At 39.2% G+C, this 19053-nt stretch overlaps 2 protein-coding genes across 4 annotated transcripts in view; both read left to right on the top strand.

The window, feature by feature from the left end:
- Positions 1–394: 394 nt before the first annotated feature.
- Sbf (SET domain binding factor) lies at positions 395–17771 on the top strand. 2 transcript variants are annotated; one of them, XM_089853128.1, is made up of 29 exons: positions 395–535; positions 2568–2653; positions 4673–5029; positions 6086–6188; positions 6253–6369; positions 6436–6677; positions 7634–7825; positions 7920–8162; positions 8263–8361; positions 8431–8588; positions 8660–8825; positions 9158–9376; positions 9439–9678; positions 9978–10091; positions 10151–10600; positions 10660–10855; positions 10927–11475; positions 11535–11838; positions 11903–12285; positions 12814–13022; positions 13094–13375; positions 13431–13616; positions 13683–14315; positions 14479–14574; positions 14651–14874; positions 14939–15180; positions 15249–15403; positions 15477–15641; positions 16551–17771. In XM_089853128.1, the coding sequence occupies exons 1-29, from the start codon at positions 481–483 to the stop codon at positions 16641–16643; spliced, it is 6558 nt and encodes a 2185-aa protein (XP_089709254.1). In that variant the 5' UTR covers positions 395–480; the 3' UTR covers positions 16644–17771. The 2 variants fall into 2 exon arrangements, with proteins under 2 accessions (XP_089709254.1, XP_089709255.1); XM_089853129.1 differs by having other exon boundaries at positions 12898–13022.
- Positions 17772–18373: 602 nt separating this feature from the next.
- The window catches only part of egg (SET domain bifurcated histone lysine methyltransferase eggless), a 39969-nt gene continuing 39289 nt past the window's right edge, over positions 18374–19053 (top strand). The window contains exon 1 of one of the 2 annotated variants that reach the window (XM_089853134.1): positions 18374–18635. In XM_089853134.1, coding sequence (XP_089709260.1) covers positions 18598–18635 — 38 coding nt within the window. In that variant the 5' untranslated portion in view covers positions 18374–18597. The remainder of the gene's footprint in view (positions 18636–19053) is intronic. The other variant, XM_089853133.1, reaches the window with a different exon arrangement.

Genomic DNA, 19053 nt, shown 5'->3' on the forward strand with positions numbered 1-19053 from the left:
GGAAAAATTGACCTTGACCTTTCGATTTCTTTTTGAGAGGTTACGTCACTTGCTACGTCATTATGCTTAAGCCTCGGTTGAACAGAGTTTCCCACGCTTTAAGCGGTTGGGCATTTTACTAATAAAAACCATTAAAAATGTAGAGCTAATGTGAGTAAAACCGTGATTTAAACCATAAGTGATTATCGAAATGAGTAAATTACCGTTTAATTTGCTTAATTATTGTAAGCGAACGTGACTTTCTCGTGCCAGACGCTAGACATCCGCGTGAAGGCGCGATAACTACGGGAATAGTGATTAGTCTGCTACTTGCTCGCGGAGTTGCCGTGCTCTAGAAAGGCGGGAGAGGTCCGAGTAGCTAAACGGGTGGCTTCGCCCTTTTTGCTGTGAGCGAAGATGGTTCGTTTGCGGGAAATTGTATTTTCGTTCGGTTTTATATTAGTTTGACTTTAAATATTAATTAATTTGTGTTAGTTTAATATGTCGCGTCTTGTGGATTACCTCGTTGTTGTGGGATTTGATCACGAGAAAGAGAGTAAGTCGAATTTCTTTGTATACTTTGGAAAGCCAAGGCTTAGAAGGAGGCCCCTGCAGTGTCTCTCTGCAGGTTTGTGCTTGCCTAAGGTTGGATTTCCAACTTTATAACAGCAAAATTGAAAGATGACACTTCATTGTAATGTGTCGAAAGCTTTGAGCTATGTAACTTGTAGTTTATGAAACCTTACACGTAACATATTTGCCTAACTAAGCGCAAACTGCTTTAAAGTGGAGGGTTTCAGAATCATAACTAACTAACACAGTTGTTTGGCTAGTTTCCTTATTTTTACAGAAATTTTGGTTTAATATAGTTTAATATGTACTTATGAGTGTATATCACGAATTACTGAGTTAATTATATTTTTAATTAATGTTAATTAAGCTACATATGTCAAAATATTAGTCATAAAAATTTAGACCTTTAAATGGCTCACAAGTTGCGCAACCATTAGGTAAAAGCAGGTGGTTTTAGTCGTCTAATGTTTTGGTTTATACACTAGCCCTAATAATTTAATTTAAATAATCTAAGTCATTAAATTTAACGAGCTAACTAAAAGACAAACATTAGTCACGGAAAAATTACCCTTCAAGACATTGAAACTTGATCCTTTGCTATCATATCTGTGAACCATTTTTTTTTGTATGTTTAAATGGGCTATGCAAAGAAGTTAGGCCTTGTAGATGAACCGGCTGTGTTCTCGTTTTGCATAGAAGTCCCGTCGCGGGGTCAAATTAATTTTATTATAAGCCAGACCATCAAATTAATAGTCCATTCACCTTTAAAATTAGACTATATGAGCAAAGAAATAGCTCAATTTTAAACTTTAACGACCCTTTAACGAGTGTAACAAGTATAACTACGACATAACAAGTCAATTACGTACTTTGTAAGCTTAGGAAAAAAAAATATTTAGGCTGTTGGAATATTGTCCAGACCTTTTTAAAAATTAGCCCCGCAAGGATAAAGAATGGAGATCACATTCTTGAGGTTGTTATAGCGCCTATTAGCTTACAAAAAGCTCATCTCTATATATTTCCCGAGTGAGGAATTTTATAAGCTTGCTTTAAGGGGCCTAACCATGTCCTTGACAATTATTTTTGACTCACATCTGTAAAGGGAAGGCTTTATCTTTATTTCTTAAAGGAAAAGTTCACCTTACATAACATTATACCAAGAAGTGATATCTAGTTTATTAGGGAGAAGGTATAAGATGCCTAAATATTCCCAGTCCCCCTTTCAAAATACAAGGGGGGACGTAAAAGGAGGCCGGGCTATTACGCCTCTCCTCAGTCAGAAAATACGGAATTTTCGTCATTCGCGTCGCGCTGACGTGAGTTTGCAAGAACCAATGAGATGCTGGTTGTAATTTAGAGGCGGGGATTAACTCCGGACCTACGTTTGGACTGGAGATAAAGCTAGAAATGTGGTGAATTTATAACTTCTCCCTAATAAACTAGATATCACTTCTTGATTATACCTTAAAATAACGGGCTTTTTCTAAATATAAAAGGAAAAATATTAAAAAAGTAAATAAATGAGCTCTTATTTATTATAAAAATAATTAGCAATTAATTAGTCTTAAAAACTAGGCTTACTGTGCCGCCATTGGTTTAGTGTCGTCTGCTAAACCGAACCTCTTATCCCTACGGGATTGGTTGAATTCTCACAGGCTGAGAGAGGTAGGGGTAAGATGTTCGGTTTAGTAGACGCCACTAAACCAATGGCGGATGGCGCAGTTTTTAAGATTAATTAAATGCTAATTATTTTGTAATAAGAGATAATTTATTTTTTAGCCAATATGGCTCTTTTTATATTTAGAAAAAGGCCGTTCTTTTAAGGCATAATATAACTTGAACTTTTCCTTTAAATAAATTTTTTCCCACTCGTATATTGACAAACACGTACCGGTATTTCTACCTACATGTACTGATTGTTAGATAGAGCTATTAGCATTTAATTCAGGTAGTAATTAAAACTCTTTATTGAATTGAATGAATTACAAATACGGGGAAAACAATGTTGTTTTTAGGAAGTGGATTAAGTTGCGGTAAAATACTGCAGCGATTCCCTGCAAAAGATTGGGATGACACACCATTTATCGATGGAATTGAATTGGTGATTTCATTTCTTATTTAAATCAGATATTGTTAAGGGGATATTTCCATTTGTTACCCTACACCTGTTTGACAACTTCTACAGGTTGATATAAATGTTTTTTTTTTATATACCCCGTGACCTAATTTTCAAAAGTCTGACAGATAATTAATTAGCGAAAGAAAATACGTGGTTGCTTTATGGTAGATTTTTATAAATTTTATTGTTTAAAATTTTCTTGGAGAAACATGTTTAATAATTCTTTATTGTTGAATTTAAATCGAAATTTATCTCAATCTTGTAAAACATTTGGTAATTTCAAACGTGGGATTTATTCCCCGTTTTCTTTTTCATTTATTTGGACTTTCATAAGTAACGTAGCATTGATAAGTATGACAATGTGATGCGTAAAAATGATTTCCACCAACCGCATTATTATTTGTCAAAACATATAGATTCCAAGGTCAGTTTGTCGTACCCCTAAGTTTTTAGCATGTTTGGATAGGGGCAAGTAGGACTATAACATACTCAAAAGGCATCCCCGTATCTCTAGTAGAACCAGAATTCTGATCCTCCAAAGTTTAGTGTAATGCTTTTCCTATGGAGGGGGCTATGTTTGTGAACATTTTGCTTAATTACTCGGCCCCTGTTTGTCTTAATCCCAAGTTTTTAGTGTGGTTGTATGGGGGTTAAATAGGACTGTAACATACTCAAAGGACATCCCCGTATCTGTAGTAGAACAAGAGTTCTGAGCCTCCAAAGTTTAATGTAATGCTTTTCCTATGGACGGTGCGTTTTTGAACATTTTGCTTAATTACTCGGCCCCTCTTTGTCGTAGCCTTAAGTTTTTAGTATGGTTGAATGGGGATTAAATAGGGCTATAACATACTCAAAGGGCATCCCCGTATCTGTAGTAGAACAAGAGTTTTGAGCCTCCAAAGTTTAGTGTAATGCTATTCCTATGGACGGTGTGTTTTTGAACATTTTGCTTAATTACTCGGCCCCTCTTTGTCGTAGCCTTAAGTTTTTAGTATGGTTGAATGGGGATTAAAAAGGGCTATAACATACTCAAAGGGCATCCCCGTATCTGTAGTAGAACCAGAGTTCTGAGCCTCCAAAGTTTAGTGTAATGCTATTCCTATGGACGGTGTGTTTTGAACATTTTGCTTAATTACTCGGCCCCTCTTTGTCGTAGCCTTAAGTTTTTAGTATGGTTGAATGGGGGTTAAAAAGGGCTATAACATACTCAAAGGGCATCCCCGTATCTGTAGTAGAACCAGAGTTCTGAGCCTCCAAAGTTTAGTGTAATGCTATTCCTATGGACGGTGTGTTTTTGAACATTTTGCTTAATTACTCGGCCCCTCTTTGTCGTAGCCTTAAGTTTTTAGTATGGTTGGATAGGGGTTAAAAAGGGCTATAACATACTCAAAGGGCATCCCCGTATCTCTAGTAGAACCAGAATTATGAGCCTCCAAAGTTGGGTGTAGTGCTATTTCTATGGAGGGTATGTTTATGAACATTTTGCTTCACTATCGGCGCCTGTTTGTCGTGACCCTAAGTTTTTAGTATGGTTGGATAGGGGTTAAACAGGCCTACTACATACTCAATGGGCATCCCCGTATCTGTAGTAGAACCTGAGTTATGAGCCTCCAAAGTTGGGTGTAATGCTATTTCTATGGAGGGTATGTTTATGAACATTTGCTTAATTATCGGCCCCTGTTTGTCGTAACCCTAAGTTTTTAGTATGGTTGGATAGGGGTTAAACAGGCCTACTACATACTCAAAGGGCATCCCCGTATCTCTAGTAGAACCAGAATTATGAGCCTCCAAAGTAAAACCCCTTAGGGAGCACACCTTCCTTAAGAAATTTAGCTTTCTTTCAATAAGAAGCGTCATACTTTTTGTTATATCGTTACTTATGATGCGTCAGCGCAACCATTAAAATTTTTGGAAGTATCCCTTTTAACTTATCTTACCCCCATAACAATAATCTAATATATCATCTACCTGCCAATAAAAACTAAAAACGCGTCCGTCCAGTTTTGTCAACCTCAAGGCTGGTGCTTATCAAACAACCGTCAACAACCCACATTTTTCGTTTCTGTTTTAACCGATATCGATGCCAATCGACATTATTGCTCCTGTTTATCATTCAATGAACCGGTGGCAATCACACCGAGTAAACCTCCCGACGAAGAAGGCGAAGATGAATTGTTACTCGTGGTACCCACGAGTTCCGGAGTGGGTGGTACTGGTTCTAGTTCCGCTCTCGTAGTTAGTGGTGGGTCGCCTCAACATTCGGGCCCCATTATGCAGTCTGTGCAACATCATTCTGTCATGTACGCGCCAAAATGCCTCGTTTTGGTTTCGAGATTGGATTACATTCAAACCTTTAGGGTTAGTAATTCATCAAATGCGTATTGAAATAGCAGAAAGATAGGGACTGGAGAGGGTTAATTAAAGGGTTTCGTAGTGTATTTCCAGTATTGTTTTTACGTCGCAATCAGTCACGCTTTATCTCTAGAAACTTTGGTTGACCAATTAGAGCTCTACTTGAATATTACGTTTATCTTTTTGCTCTCGCCGATGAAAATACTTCGACTGTCTTTTGAGGTATTCGGTAAAGACGTTAGAATATTTTTGGTTCTTGGTGATATCATAGACTTCGTTGCTCGCGAAAACCGGCACGTAAATGTATGCAGGGAGCCCAGTGATCCTACAAAGTACTATATTTTTGAACCTGTCCTATATTATCCTATTATTTCGTGAAAGGTCCTATATTATCCTATTATTTCGTGAAAGGTCCTATATTATCCTATTATTTCGTGAAAGGTCCTATATTATCCTATTATTTCGTGAAAGGTCCTATATTATCATATTATTTCGTGAAAGGTCCTATAATATCTTATATTTTTGACTTAGTCGAAGTTTTTGTATAGTTTAGCATTTACCTCTTTTATCGAGATTACATTTGACTAGATATCGAAATTACGGAACTCGCTCTTCCCTCGTTCAAGGTTTTTTATATATTATATTTTAATTAAGTTCCTCTTTTCAAAGCAAAATCCAGTTTGTTTAAGCAGAAATATTATTATATATGAGCATTTTTATTCCTACATTTTTCTATAAAACACATTTTCTCCAATAAAATCCTATGATTCCGGGGAAAAAATTAATATTTTTCCTATAAGGAGTATAAATTTTTGGCTGGGCTCCCTGATGTAATGCGGTTTGCCCACTTACTCGCGCTAGAATTCATACGCGAGTTTTCCCCAGTAGTATACCGCGTTGGACAGTAAATGTTTCTTGATTCTCTCAGAGGCAACGCGAATCAGAAGTTGCCTACACTCTTCTAACTGCCCCACTTTCTGTTATTTCCATTTGCCTTTGATAACAACGAACTCTTGTAATAAAAGTTTAGTTTTTTTAATTAATTTATTCGTAAAAATATAGAATTGTTTGGGAATTATCTACACGGTTTACATTGACAACTTGAACGCGGAGATGGAAACGTTGATAGGAAATATTTTAGGCTGCGCTTTAGCGCCTTCTCCGGGTAATAATTGAAAAATTAAAAACTGTCTTAATGACAGTTATTAAACTATATTTAAATGCGAAAGGAGGTCCTCAAGTTCGGTTTTCAATTGGTGCTGGAGATAGGCAAGCTTTACAACCTCCCCTATCAGATACGTTACCCGTTTCCGGAACCACTTGCTGTCAACTTATCCAAGAACTGGGTATATTTACTTACGAAAAAAACAACAAAAATTGATATTAATATTTGTGGATCTCGTAATACGCAGGAATCCATAATGTTGTCACGTTATTTTGCGCTGCCATGACCGAGCACAAAATTCTCTTCCATTCCAGAAGTTATTCGCGTTTAACTGATTCTTGCCAAGCTTTAGTCGCGCTCATGTACCCCTTTAAGTACAGCCACGTTTACATCCCGCTTCTTCCCTCGGCGTTGGTCGAAGTTTTAAGTACTCCGACACCATTTATAATGGGAGTTCATTCGAGTTTGAAAGGAGAAGTCGCTGATTTGGTTAGTGGTTTTTAGTTTAATTACCAGGGGTCCGATATTCACGCAAAAGCGTACGGCAAGGTTGTCACAGTAGCTGAAAATGTCACCAGAAAGTGTGAAATATCAGGGAATTTCATACTTGTCCGATTCTCTTTTTTTATAGTAGCAGGGATCCTACCAGGTACCTAAAAGTTCCTACTTCCCTGCAAGGTCCTTAATCTACCCTAAAATCGGTTATTGGTCCTTAAATAGCCTAATTTTCCAAAATCCACGGATAAAACATTTATTTCACTAGTTAGTCAAGGGGGAGATATCTTGAATAACTGTTTTCGCAAAGAAGTAAGGAAAACTCGTTAGTCTATAAAAAATAAATAACTCTCTGTTTTGTTGAAAATCGGAAAAAAGAGTGATATAATGTTCTTAACTTTTCTTAACACTTAAAAACGTGTAGGTTTAAGACATTTTTATATATATATTAAAGATGTCATTTTGTTTTACCAGTGATCCATTTTTGGTTCCTACTTTCAAAATGTTGGTTCCAATTTTACCGTATTTTTATCGTGAAAAGTCCCCTATTTATTTTTGAGATTTTAGTGGTAGTAGTTATTGCATGAACTAATATATTTACGAGTTCCTGATGCTAGACATTTTTAGCCACAATATTCTTACTTTTATACAAATAATCCGGACAATTGTTCTTAGAAAATAACTTTAGACGATCGGGTAAAACTGGAGAAGTCAGGTAATTTTGAAATGAAAAACCTCTGGTGGCTACCGTGTAAGGATTATCGCCAAAGATTTTCAGATTTTTTTATAAAATGTCGGAAGATTTCTGGATTTTCTCTTTCATTGCGCGATTTCCGCCTATTACATTTCACGATAAGAGTACGGGATTTTGCGTAAATATCGGACACTCCTTGGTCAGCGATGTTATTATTTTGACACCGTGCTAACGTAATATCCACTTTCATACGTAGCTGGATGTAATAATAATTGATTTGGATGGTGGTTCCATCACCATCCCAGATTACATAACCCTACCGGTGTTACCGGAACCGTTACAGTCGCAGCTTTACACCCATCTCTGTATGGTTTTAAGACCGGAACTTATGCAGGCTGATTACGCATTTCCTCCTCAGCAAATAAAAGCTTCACCGTCGGCCATGCTCGTAAGATTTCCGTCAAAAAATTATCTTTCAGTGAAAAAAATCAAAAGCAAACGAGAAAACACAAAAATGTTTATTTTTTCGCAAAAAATTCTAGGACAAAGAAATTCGTGCCATATTCTTGCGAATGTTCGCTCAATTATTTCAAGGCTATAGATCTTGTTTAACCATCATCCGAATTCACCCTAAACCGTTTATAACTTTCCACAAAGCCGCGTTTTTGGGACAGCGTAACTTGATGGATAATGATTTTATTACGAAAGTCTTGGACTGTATGTTCTTTAACGCTTTTGTCTCCGGACGAGGTCCTCCTTATAGAAACTGTGATATTTTTGATGAGGTCGGTCAATACTTGTATTTCTATATTTTCAACTGTTATTCGAAACTAATTTGATATTAACATCTTCAAAATAAAAAAAAAAAAAAAAAAAAACCAACAGCTTTACGCTAACATGCAAGACATTTTGAAAGCTGAAATGCGTAATCAGGAGTTGATTTTACAACATATTGAAGAATTGGCTCAACAGCTTTATCTTAATGTATAATTATTATTATTGATAATTAAAATGATTCGGGCTTAAATTAACGGGTATTAATTAACCAATTAGGAACATCCGAACCCTCAACCTTACGTTCAAAAGATCCCAAAACCAACTGAAGGTGCTTTTACGCGTATTCATCAACCAACTTTCCCTACAGTTGATCCTAAAAAGGTTCAAGAGATTATTAACGAAGGACTAGTCAAAACCAGAGAATTGAGAGACAAGTAAATAATGTTTACAAGTCGTCGTTTTGTACTTGAAACACTAATTGGAGGCTTTTTTTTGGCAATAATAGAATGCAGTCAATTGAACCCCAAAAACCCAGAATTGTACCAATGGGTCCCCCTATATCGTCTTTACAAGACAATAGAAACGTTGTCGCAAATAGCGCGCGAAGATTAGAAGTTCTACGCAATTGCGTTAATTGCATCTTTGAGAATAAAATTTCAGATGCGAGAAAAGTGAGTTCAACTTTAACCAGTAAGAACGTATAAGAAGGAGAGTTTAAGGGGGAAGGTAACTTTAACGGCACAGCCCGATATCTCTCTCACGCGCACGTACCTCGGCGCAGAGCCTAGGAGCCAGACGTCATGTGATACGTTAAGAATACTGGCCGTAAACAAAGTTCTGTGATTATTTTCTTTTGCCTCTCTGTTGCGCCGATTGCGCATGTGCGGAACTCCGATACAGCTCGGTACCGGTTTTGAAAGGGGGCTGACCCTCCTCCTCATACGTCCTCGCTGCTTCAACCAAAATGATTGCTCTATATTCACTGACGTATTTAAATTTTCAGACGTTTCCAGCGGTTTTAAGGGCGTTGAAAAGTAAAGCGGCACGTTTAGCTTTAACCGCCGAATTATCCCAACACGTTACCGGCAATAAAGCCGTTCTTGAACATCAACAATTCGATCTCGTAGTTAGACTTATGAATTGCGCGTTGCAGGATGATTCGTCAGTTGACGAACATGGTGTCGCGGCTTCCACGTTACCGCTCGCTATGGCGTTTTGTCGGGTACAAATTATTGTTAAACTTGATTGATTTAGGCTTAACTTACGGATGATTTTTCTGTATAGAAATTATGCACGGGAGTGATTCAATTCGCTTATACTTGCATTCAAGAACATCCTGTTTGGTCGAACCAACAATTTTGGGAAGCGGCCTTTTATCAGGATGTCCAACGAGATATTAGATCTCTTTATTGTAGTAGCAACAATTCTCTGTCTTACCATTTAACTACGCAACAAAATGGCGGGTCAAGAGCGTTGTCGTATTCTGATAGAGAGTCTTCCTTGTCTCCTATTAGTCCTAGAGATGCGAGTATCTTTCTATCTTAATATCAAGAACCCATAAAAGACCCGAGAACCAACTTTGGTCTATGGGTCCGGTCGTTATACGCTTGCCAATATGCCAAAGGGGCGGAGTTGACGTTTGGTTGGTAGGGATGGGGTTATCACGTTTGCGTTGCATACGGTGGGGAGGGGTAACCTGAGCTCACGGTGGGCGCTGTAGACCAATTCTTCGTTCAAACGTTCTCATGTCTTATATGAGTTCTTGTTAAATACAACTTAATCCTCTCGGAAATTGTAAACTCGCGCGTTTCGGTCTCTTGTAGAATAAAGATTTAGCCAGTCTTTGGAGTAAGGGCTATAATAGCGAGCACGGTAGTCGTAGGAGCCTTTACGTAAGGCCTCCTGAACCCAGCGCTTTAGAAATAGCCGCTGATCAAGTAAATTAAACAATTATACACCAGTTTCCTTCGAGAGAGTAACACGTAGCCTATTTTAGATGCAAGTTTGGACTTCTCTTAACGAAGAGAAACAGAAAGAATTGACTTCGAACGAAGAGTCAACCGTTTACAGTCAAGCCATACATTACGCCAACAAAATGGTGTCTCTTAGAGTTCCTTTAGACATAAATCGCGGTGCCAAGTCCTCCAGGGGGAGAAGGGACATTGAACGCGAAAGCAATAGTAATGTTAGTAACGTTACAAATAGTTTAGCCGAATCGGAAGATAGTTCATCGGGAGAGAGTGGCTTCGAAGAGGACACTTCGGAAAAAGGCGCGCTCGTTGTTAAATTTGTATCTAGGTTTGTCGATAAAGTCTGTACCGAATCCGGTGTGACTGAAGACCACATTAAAGCCCTGCATCAAATGATACCGGGTGTTGTAGCCATGCAAATTGAGACTTTAGAAGCGGTACATCGCGAGAGTAAAAGATTACCACCTATTATGAAGGTATGCCTATCAAGGCTTCGTCTTTCGTTACTTATTTATCGTTATAATTTTGTACAAAGCCCAAGATACTGGCACCGAGTATGCTACAAGGCGAAGAGTTGGTAATGGAAGGGTTAAGGGTGTACCTAATTCCCGATGGACGGGATGAAGGTACGGGTGGTACCATGGGTGGACCTTCTTTATTACCAGCGGAAGGGGCTCTCTTCCTGACCAATTATAGAGTTGTTTTTAAAGGAACGCCTTGCGACCCATTTGGTAAGAAAGAGATATGAAGTCATCGGCTGAAATCGGGTTGAATTTATTTTTTCTTAACCTGGTGATGACAGCTTGCGAACAAGTTGTAGTCCGTTCGTTCCCAGTCGCTACATTGACCAAAGAAAAGCGAGCAAACGTTCAATACCTTCCTCACGTTGATCAGTACCTACAAGAAGGTTTACAACTACGCTCCAATACTTTCCAGCTGATAAAAGTGGCGTTCGACGAGGAAGTCGCCTCGGAAAGTATCGAGATGTTGAGGAAAATGATTCATCGTTATCATACGCCATCGGATATCTTTCATCTGTTTGCCTTCAGCGGTCATTTGGCCGTACCCCAAACTCCTTTGGGCAAACAAAAAGAGAAAAATGCCACATTGAGAGTCATGGCCAAGAGAACGCTATTGAAGACAGCCATGAAAGCCGGATTTAAACCTAAACCTTCGTCTAGGAAGCAGAAATACGTCATTCAAGGTCATTCCGCACTTTCGGCAAATTCTTCTAGAACGTTACCTAGTCCAGGAAGGGGTGGGATTTGTCTAAATGGACCTACTTTTGAAATTGATATTTCGTCTCCGGCTGAAAGACCAATTTCTTTATTTGACGATGATGTTTCTAATAGTAAGTGGTTCGAGCCAAGACTTAAGGTAGGGTTGCTAAGTTTGGGACTTGTTGTATAGTGGATGAAAGTGACATCTCTCCTGGTGGCTCTCACGTTCTCGGTGGTGGCGCTAATCACGCGCATCATGTTGATAGTAAAACGTTGGAGAAACTGTCGGAACGTCTTTACATTAAAGATTATCATCGGCTAGGTTTAGGCCAATTGAATGGACCGATTGTTAAGGGCAAACCAGATGGATTTAGAGTGTCTTCGGTTAATAGCGGATACGGTCTTTGTAGAAGTTATCCGGCTTTAATAGCAGTTCCTAATAACGTTACGGATGATAGTATACGGAAATTTTCTAGATGCTATAGACATTGTCGGTAAGGTTCTAGAGACGTAACTCCACGTTCGCGAAGTCTGACGCTTTTGAGGAATTTCTTTCAGTTTCCCCGCTGTAACGTGGCGTCATCCCAAAACCAAAGCTCTGTTGTTAAGAGCCAGTAGTTTTCACGGGAAAAGCGTTATGGGTACCAGTAGCGAAACTTCGGCTCATTCCGAGCAAGAAAAGTACCTCTCAGCAGTAGTAAATATAACTCCCCTATCAGCGATGAGATGCGGAGTATCTGGTCCTGCTGGTGGAGGAGCTGTAGGAATTAATATCAATGACTCAACGCTGAGCATCACTTCCCTCTTAACCGGTTCTGGTGCCGGTGGACCCGGGATTGATAATTTTCCGACTATGGTAACACCCGAAATATCCAGACGCTCAAATCCACTTCAGAAAGCCGTTAATAGTTTACGATCGTCTGGTGGAAAAGGAAATAGACGTAAATATAAATGGCGAAACTTATTATTTACATTAGAGGCCTTGATTTTAGATTTTAATCGCGAGGCCTAGTTTTAAGATGCTGCTTAAGCCTTTGTTGTAAAGGCCTTGGTTATATTTTTATTACCTACCTAAGCCTAATTTCGCGATTCTATTTAAACCTTTCGCGGTACGGTCCTTTGTTCTATATTATTATAAACTAAGTCTATTTTCGCGATGGTGGTTACTTGTTAAGCCTAAATCTCGTCAATTTCCTAAGCCTTATTTCGTGATTTTTAGTTAAGCCTTTCGCGTACCGTCCTTTGTTCTACATTATTATTAACTAAGACTGATTTCGCGATTGTAGTTCAGCCTTTTTCGGTTAAAGCTTTGGCTAAGCTTAATTTTGCGATGGTTTATCCTTTCGTGGTACGGACCTTGGTTCTATAATTTTTATTAGCTAAGCCTAGTTTCGCGATGGTGGTTAAGCCTAAAACTCGTCAGTTTTCTAAGCCTAACTCTCCAACTCTTTATATATTTATGATTTAAGAGTTGAGATGGGGCAGCCTAAAGGAAAGGAGGCAAGGCTCCGCCAGCAGTTTGGGTTCTGAATTTGGTTTTCGGATGTCTGCAGGTGGTAGTGCCGCTGCCTCTGGACTTGGAGGCCGCCTTTCTGATATTCCAGATGGTTTCGAAAGTAGCGTTCATACCTTACATCGTGTAGCTCTTTATGTCTTTGGGGAGAAAGCGCAAATTAAGGTAGAAATTAATAATTCCCCCCTAGGCTAGTAGGTGGCAACAGAAATTGACAAATTGAATCTTAATAATAGGGGATTAAAACTGAATCCTACCCTAATTGCGATTTTATTCCCGTGGATTTCCACGAAGTCCGTCACGTTAAAGCTAGTTTTAAGAAACTAATGAGGGCCGCCGTACCAAGCGGGCCCGTTAACGAACCAGACAAAAGTTTCTTTCACGCGATCGGAACCTCCGAATGGTTGAAACAACTTCAAAGCATTATGCAATTAGCCGGTGCTGTTGTAGATTTAATGGATGTACAGGGGTCCTCGGTTATGGTTTGTCTCGAGGACGGGTGGGATGTAACTTCTCAGGTAAGTTTTTGTTGTTGCCAATGTAAGTCCCCCGATTAACTTTAGTCGCGTTCAGATTGTTTCCATTGCCGAATTGTGTTTGGATCCTTTCTATCGTACCTTCGAGGGTTTTAGAGTTCTTATCGAAAAGGAATGGTTGGCATTTGGTCACCGTTTCTTCCATCGAAGCAATCACACGCCCGCTAGTGTCGCTAGTGGTTTCGCGCCAATTTTCTTGCAATTTCTCGATGTTGTTCATCAAGTTAGTTACTTCATTGCGTATGTTCAAAACGACACGAATTAAACCTCGCGAACAAAACAATTTCAGATTCATTCGCAATTCCCCTTATCCTTCGAATTCAACGAGTACTATTTGCGGTTCCTAGCTTACCATTACGTTTCCTGCCGATTCAGAACCTTCCTGTTAGATAGCGAATGCGAAAGGGCGGAATTTGGTTGGCTCGTAACGAAAGATCGAAGACGACTGCACCCATTATCGAGCCGGTTCGATCCAGCTTGCTCCGATGATGAACTTCTACCGGGTTATCCCGGTGGAGGTAGCGCGGGTTCCGGAGGTCAAAGCGGAGCGGGGGGAGGTGGTGGTAGTTCTTCACTGGGAGGTCATAACTTCGGACCATCATTTTGGGATTACGTTGAGAAACTATGGAACCGGTCACCGATCTTTTTCAACGTTTGGTACATCCCTAATCAAGAAGATGGTGTCCTAAGACCCTACGCCAATATCTCCAATTTGAATATTTGGAGCTATTATATCAGGGAAGAGTTGGCTCACGGACCATCCTACGATTTGGAAGTTGTTGCTATGGAGAGACAACGCGAGGAAGAACAGGAAGCCGCTGATGGAAACGGACATATTGGTTCCAGTAAACGGAAAGTGATTAACGCTTGCTATGACAGTATTACGAATATTCAACACGAAGCGTTCTCGCAATTACTCGAAGTAAGATACTCTTTTTACTTCATTAAATTTAATCCTTTATGCTAGTTAAAAGTTGGGTAATTACTGACCTAATTTGCAAATAAGATCTCACGGAACAGAGTTAGGTCTTAATTATTTTAATAACGTTAAAAATGGGAATTGTCTCGTGTTCTTGCCTTATTAGCAAATAAGATCTCACGAAACAGAGTTGGGTCACCTACCTCAAAAATGGTCCATTCTTTGGGACAAATTGGAATCGCCCAATACTGATTCCTTAGCTGTAAGTTTTAGTTTAATTACCGCCTATTAATTAGTCGCTGCCGTCTTTTGAACGATGTTAATTCATAATCGCGCAGAGGCAAGTTTCGTACACTACTCAAATGATTCGATCTCACGGTCGCTCTATTCACAAACGATCCACAATTGAGATTTTAGTTCGGGGTAAAATGGTGGGTGGTCTTAGTGGAACACCTGATGTCAATCCAGGGACCACACCCGGAGGAGGTAGCTCTCTTAATCAGTCAGTTGTAGGAACTTTGAATGCCCAAACGCCACACACACACCCTCATAGATTTGAAAGGTAATTGGATATAAATCTCAAGTACTCGAGAGACGTTTATACTTGAGAGCATGGTCATTTTTAGAAGCAACTACACGACGCCAACCTATTGCGATCATTGCAACCATTTATTATGGGGTTTGGTCAAAACGGGTCTACGTTGCGTGGATTGCGGGTATAATTGTCACGAGAAATGCGCAGAATCGGTTCTTAAGAACTGCACAAAGTACAAATCGGTCAGCGATTCTTCGGGGGTCCCAAGTTCACTTGGAACTCATTCGAAAGGAGGGACTGGTATGAGCGGTGAAAATACTTCTGTCAATTCCAGTAAGATTAACGCTTGATTATAATTAAACGCGTTTAATCTCGCGATTAATTTAAAAAATTATTCTTAGGCGTGACAACCATGCAGACAAGCAGTCAATATTACGACCAGTTTTCTTCGAATGTTGCTGAAAATCGAACGCACGAAGGGTATCTCTTTAAAAGAGGTGCCTTGCTCAAAGGGTGGAAGCAGAGGTGGTTTGTTTTGGACTCAATTAAACATCAAGTAAGCCTTTGTCGAGTTGTAGTTTAATGGCAGGTATACTATACAAACGTCTTTGTTTCTTTTATCGTTTCAGCTACGATACTATGACGCTATGGAAGATTCTCATTGCAAAGGTTTCGTTGATCTTGCTGAAGTTATATCAGTTACTCCGTCGTTATCTGTGCAAGCTGGAATACCCAAGAAGGCCACAAATTCCACAACATCCACTGCCACAACAGACGAGAAGACGTTTTTCGATGTAAGTAACTTTTATCAGAAGTTTATAAACCCCCCTCTCCGTCCTTTAAATTCCTGCTTTTATTATATCTCTGAGCCTATGCTAAGCCTAGTTTGACCTATTGCGTTGTCTCTAAGGCCGGTTTGACCTATTGCGTTGTCTCTAAGGCCGGTTTGACCTATTGCGTTGTCTCTAAGGCCGGTTTGACCTATTGCGATGTCGCCAAAACCCGGTTTGACCTATTGCGTTGTCGCTAAAACCCGGTTTGACCTATTGCGTTGTCGCTAAAACCCGGTTTGACCTATTGCGTTGTCGCTAAAACCCGGTTTGACCTATTGCGATGTCGCTAAAACCCGGTTTGACCTATTGCGATGTCGCTAAGCCTAGTTTGACCTATTGCGATGTCGCTAAGCCTAGTTTGACCTATTGCGATGTCGCTAAGCCTAGTTTGACCTATTGCGATGTCGCTAAGCCTAGTTTGACCTATTGCGATGTCGCTAAGCCTAGTTTGACCTATTGCGATGTCGCTAAGCCTAGTTTGACCTATTGCGATGTCGCTAAGCCTAGTTTGACCTATTGCGATGTCGCTAAGCCTAGTTTGACCTATTGCGATGTCGCTAAGCCTAGTTTGACCTATTGCGATGTCGCTAAGCCTAGTTTGACCTATTGCGATGTCGCTAAGCCTAGTTTGACCTATTGCGATGTCGCTAAGCCTAGTTTGACCTATTGCGATGTCGCTAAGCCTAGTTTGACCTATTGCGATGTCGCTAAGCCTAGTTTGACCTATTGCGATGTCGCTAAGCCTAGTTTGACCTATTGCGTTGTCGCCAAGCCTAGTTTGACCTATTGCGTTGTCGCCGAGCCCGGTTTAAACTATTTATATCGTTAAACCTTGTATATTGATGGATCCTTATGTTCTTTATTATAAAGTTGCGAACTATAAGAAGAACGTATAACTTCATGGCGTTAGACGCGTCTTCAGCGCAGGAATGGGTGGAAAAGATACAAGCCTGTCTGCAGTAAATGAAGTAGGGAGTTTTTTATCTCAATGTTATTTCCGCGGTGTTTTTAAGAAAAACCTGTAGACTGGGAAATATAATTCTTTATTAACTATAAAGGAAATTATATCAGTATTTGCGCCCCGTCTCGTCAAACGCGTTTAGAGGTGTTTTTTTTTTAAAAAAATGCAATGGACACACAGACATTGTATGCCAACAATATAAGACCTATACACGTGAATAAAATTGCATTTAGGCTTATATAAATGAAGAAATGAATTGCCAAAATTTAGAATTTTTCAATAATTAATAAACAAACAAACAAATCGGGTTTTTTCGAAACTTTTATTACCAAAAAAAAATAGTAGCGCAGTTTTATGAGCAAAATACGTATAAATAACTTTTACACTATTTTTTTGTAAACTACTTTCTTACTAAAGCTACGCGACTCAAATGAGTCAATTAAGTTGAATTAACACTAGCTTCCGCAGAATTAGGCTTAGCTAAAGAGCCTTTATTTGCATTCGCGATTTTTGTAGGTTAATATATTAATAAAGATACATTTAAAAGAAATAAATGCAATTCTGGCTATGCCCTTGAGAAATAAGGCTTAACAATTCGCCAAGGTCAGGCGTTGTTAAGCCTAATTATTCTAAAACGGTGTATAGCTTGAACTAAGCCTTTGCTAAGATTAAAATGAAAACTACCGCTTGCAATTTAAAATAAATCAATTGCTTTAATGGGTGCCTAATTTTATTAATTGAAGTAAATAAGAATCGTGCCAGGCTCTTTCTCATTGTTTTTTTTTAAATGAATCTCGTGTCCCGTTCCCATTGTATAGAGATTTTTAAATGTATATATTACAACAAAAGTAAAATTACTTATATCCCACCCCTAAATTTCCCATATCCTTAATAAACAATGTAATTTCCATAATATAGTGTAAATGCTTAGTCTAGATTAGTTTAAAGAGAAATTGACCATTCTTCTCCTAAAAAAAAATGTTTCTTGTCAATTGAAAATTATTATGTTGTGTAAATATGTTTTTGTCGCCTTTCTTTTCTAAGAACATGTGATAATTTGTCAATTTATAAAAAAAAATTTAATTTTATTTTAATCTTTATTAAAGCTTTTTCGATATCTTTATCTAGGATACTTGTTTTCATTCTTATACCTATGACCATAAGTTTATAAGATAATTTCCATAAGTATTACACTTCCTATGCTTCGTAATGCTAGAGACTTACTATCCTCCCTGCTGAGAGCTAGTTCAAGAACGACGGGGGGGGGGGATTTAGTACAGGAGGTTTTTCAGTCCATCTTCCTCTTTAGTCTGTCCTAAACCTTTGACAGCGCCTCGCCTCACCAGGCATGCTTTACGAGAATCTATGACGTTCCACCTACGTCATTTCATGACAAGTTCTCAGTAACCAGTGACAAAGTAATGGAACATATCTCACGAACTTACGCTTTCACCATTGAGTTGAGAAAAGTACCACTAGTGTGGCCTTTACCTGCCTATTGTGGTACTGGGACACTTTTGAAAACATCGGGACGGACAGCTACCAAGTTTATCACGCGATGGCATCGCCATCTCGAAGCCTATATAAGAAATGTATAAATACATGTCAAATTTCCCGCCTTTTCTTTTAGTTCCCTTGGTTGCACCGGGAGGGCGCCACAATTGGGTCTTATATCCCAGCGGATGAAAGGCCACTCTAGTGGTACTTTTCTCAACTCAATGGCTTTACCTATGTGACGTGAAAGCGCGGGAAACTTCGATATATCTCGCGCTTTGACGTCACACGTTTTAGCGGTTGTAGCTGGGGCGTCGCTTGACTAACCGACTTGGAAGACTTACGGACCGACGGACCGAGTCGCCTAGTTAAAGCATGCTGCTGCGGGACATGGATTTTAAAATTTATTTTATGATTTTTATCTTTTAAATCGTGTTTTGACGTTAAGAGTTGTGCAGAATTATGGATGGTATTCAGCATCAAGAAAAATCGACGGATATGTAAGTCATACTTTATTTTTTTAAGCATGATGAAGCCAAGGCCCGTTGCCCGTTCAGGCTACAAATTATCATAGCCCACTCGATCACGCGCAACACGATGCAAGCTGCTCGCGCTATAGAGAGCTTTCAGATGGGATGGTAGTATGTCACACCCTTCCAAGTCTTACCGCTGTTCCGGTAGCCATATTGGGTGGTCTCATCTTCATTCCCGCGTTAAACCCACCAATATGGCAGCGTAAATTATGTCACGACTCACGAGACTAAACTCCTCCAATTGAAAGCTCTCTATAATCGTGTTTTTTCACCATAGAGTCGAAGGACCCAAAAGAAAGCTTACGCCTTCTTCTATTCATTGCACATCATTATCATAGGTGATTTTCAAAGCAAAAAGGGTTAAAGTTAAATTCATATTTAGTGA

Source organism: Phalangium opilio, unplaced genomic scaffold, assembly GCF_054372755.1.
Source record: "Phalangium opilio isolate 3A_F unplaced genomic scaffold, DU_Popi_V2 ptg000113l_1, whole genome shotgun sequence".
NCBI lineage: Eukaryota > Metazoa > Arthropoda > Arachnida > Opiliones > Phalangiidae > Phalangium > Phalangium opilio.